Below are 2,095 nucleotides of genomic sequence, written 5' to 3' on the forward strand. Positions count from 1 at the left end.
AAGATTGACCGTAATCAGGGGCCATATTTTTGTGCCCCATTCGCATGCGGTGAATGCTCTTCACCGCAGCATTTTTCATCCTCAATTCTTTGAGGATGGTTTCGTCATCGAGGCATTCGAGGACGCCTCTGATCACGACAATCAGGTCCTTGTCTTGATGGAGCTGATTTGTTGTGTACGGGATATCGTGCCTTTCCAGGGCAGAAGTGTGACTATGAAATGAAAAAGTATATAAGCAGCGTTGGTATGTTGGAAGAGTTTATAGTATATATAAAGTGAGTGAATTGTGCAGTGTACATTGTGCAAGGTTGTAGTGATTCATATTTCCTTTTCGTGTATTAAATAAATTATATTAAAAAATGTCTGGACGTGGTAAAGGTGGTAAAGTGAAGGGCAAGGCAAAGTCGCGTTCAAATCGTGCTGGTCTTCAATTTCCTGTCGGTCGTATACACCGTTTGTTGCGCAAAGGCAATTATGCTGAACGTGTTGGTGCTGGTGCTCCTGTATATTTAGCTGCTGTTATGGAATATTTGGCAGCTGAAGTTCTTGAATTGGCTGGTAATGCTGCCCGTGATAACAAAAAGACAAGAATTATTCCACGTCATTTACAATTGGCCATCCGTAATGATGAAGAATTGAATAAACTATTATCTGGAGTCACTATTGCTCAAGGTGGTGTTTTACCAAATATTCAAGCTGTACTTTTACCAAAGAAGACTGAGAAAAAAGCATAAATTTCTAACTCGGAGAGTCTTACTATTAACATATTATCTAAAAAAAAGAATAAAACCGTCCTTTTCAGGACGACAAACTATATTCAAAGAGGTTGATATTACTTTCAAAAAAAAAAAAAACTACATATGTATTAATAATAAAACTTAATTCGTTATATAAAACTGGTTGGTTGCATACGATACACATATAGCAACAAATATTACATTCATACTCATGAATGTATAAGTAAAGTCATCTGCAGAGACAGCGGGTACAGTAGGTAGATAATAGCGAAAAAAACTAGATGGTGGTACACATGTACAGTTCCGTGGATTATAAGCGGAATTTAATTTCTATCTACAATATCGAGTATATCATTAGATTTAAAGTTTTAATCTTTTGCTGAGAAATTGTGGTCCTGAAAAGGACCGTTTGAGTATTTATTTTTATCATTATATGTAAAATTTTGATCTTTCGTTGAGAAATTGTGGTCCTGAAAAGGACCGTTTGGATATTTATCTTCTTCAATTCAATTAAGCACGTTCTCCACGAATACGTCTGGCCAATTGAATATCTTTTGGCATAATTGTGACACGCTTTGCATGAATGGCGCACAAATTTGTATCCTCAAACAGACCAACCAAATATGCTTCACTTGCTTCCTGTAGAGCCATAACAGCAGAACTTTGGAAACGTAAATCTGTTTTGAAATCTTGAGCAATTTCTCGAACCAAACGTTGGAATGGCAATTTTCGGATTAATAATTCAGTACTTTTTTGGTAACGACGGATCTCACGAAGAGCGACGGTACCGGGGCGGTAACGATGGGGTTTCTTGACACCGCCAGTAGCCGGGGCACTCTTACGAGCAGCCTTGGTGGCCAACTGTTTACGGGGCGCCTTGCCACCGGTGGATTTGCGAGCGGTTTGCTTGGTACGAGCCATTTTTTTTCACTGCACTTATTTAATTTTCACCTTAACTGAAAAGTCACTGCACTAATATATCTTACCATACACTAATAATTTGTGTACAAGTAATAAAATACTTCACAACGTTTCAAAAGTTCATATTATCAGGGTGGATGGAGCCTTAACTATATTCATGTGTTAGAAAGAGATAAAATTTTCTGTATATAGGTAAGTCACATTGTTAGTTGTTGACTTTTGTATAAATACACGTGCAATAACTTAGTTCTCCAGAAATCTATAAAGCGTGCAGTGTTCGGCTAGTAAAATTGTTAAAGTGTTAAAAGTGTAAAAGTTAAAAATGACTGGTCGCGGCAAAGGAGGTAAAGGACTCGGTAAGGGAGGCGCCAAGCGTCATCGTAAAGTTTTGCGTGACAACATCCAGGGCATCACGAAGCCCGCCATCCGTCGTCTTG

The 2,095-nt window shown here is 38.2% G+C and overlaps 2 protein-coding genes across 2 annotated transcripts; one reads left to right on the forward strand and one right to left on the reverse strand.

Annotated features, from left to right (window-relative positions):
* The first annotated feature begins 359 nt into the window (after nucleotides 1-359).
* On the forward strand, nucleotides 360-734 carry LOC128200848 (histone H2A). The gene has a single exon (XM_052895566.1). The coding sequence runs from the start codon at nucleotides 360-362 to the stop codon at nucleotides 732-734; it is 375 nt and encodes a 124-aa protein (XP_052751526.1).
* Nucleotides 735-1,247: 513 nt separating this feature from the next.
* On the reverse strand, nucleotides 1,248-1,658 carry LOC128200849 (histone H3). Its single transcript, XM_052895568.1, has one exon. It carries the CDS (start codon nucleotides 1,656-1,658, stop codon nucleotides 1,248-1,250), a length of 411 nt encoding a protein of 136 aa, XP_052751528.1.
* Between the last annotated feature and the right edge of the window lie 437 nt (nucleotides 1,659-2,095).

Source organism: Galleria mellonella, unplaced genomic scaffold (genome assembly GCF_026898425.1).
Source record: "Galleria mellonella isolate WM207_F2 unplaced genomic scaffold, CSIRO_AGI_GalMel_v1 utg29509, whole genome shotgun sequence".
In the NCBI taxonomy this organism is placed as follows: Eukaryota; Metazoa; Arthropoda; class Insecta; order Lepidoptera; family Pyralidae; genus Galleria; species Galleria mellonella.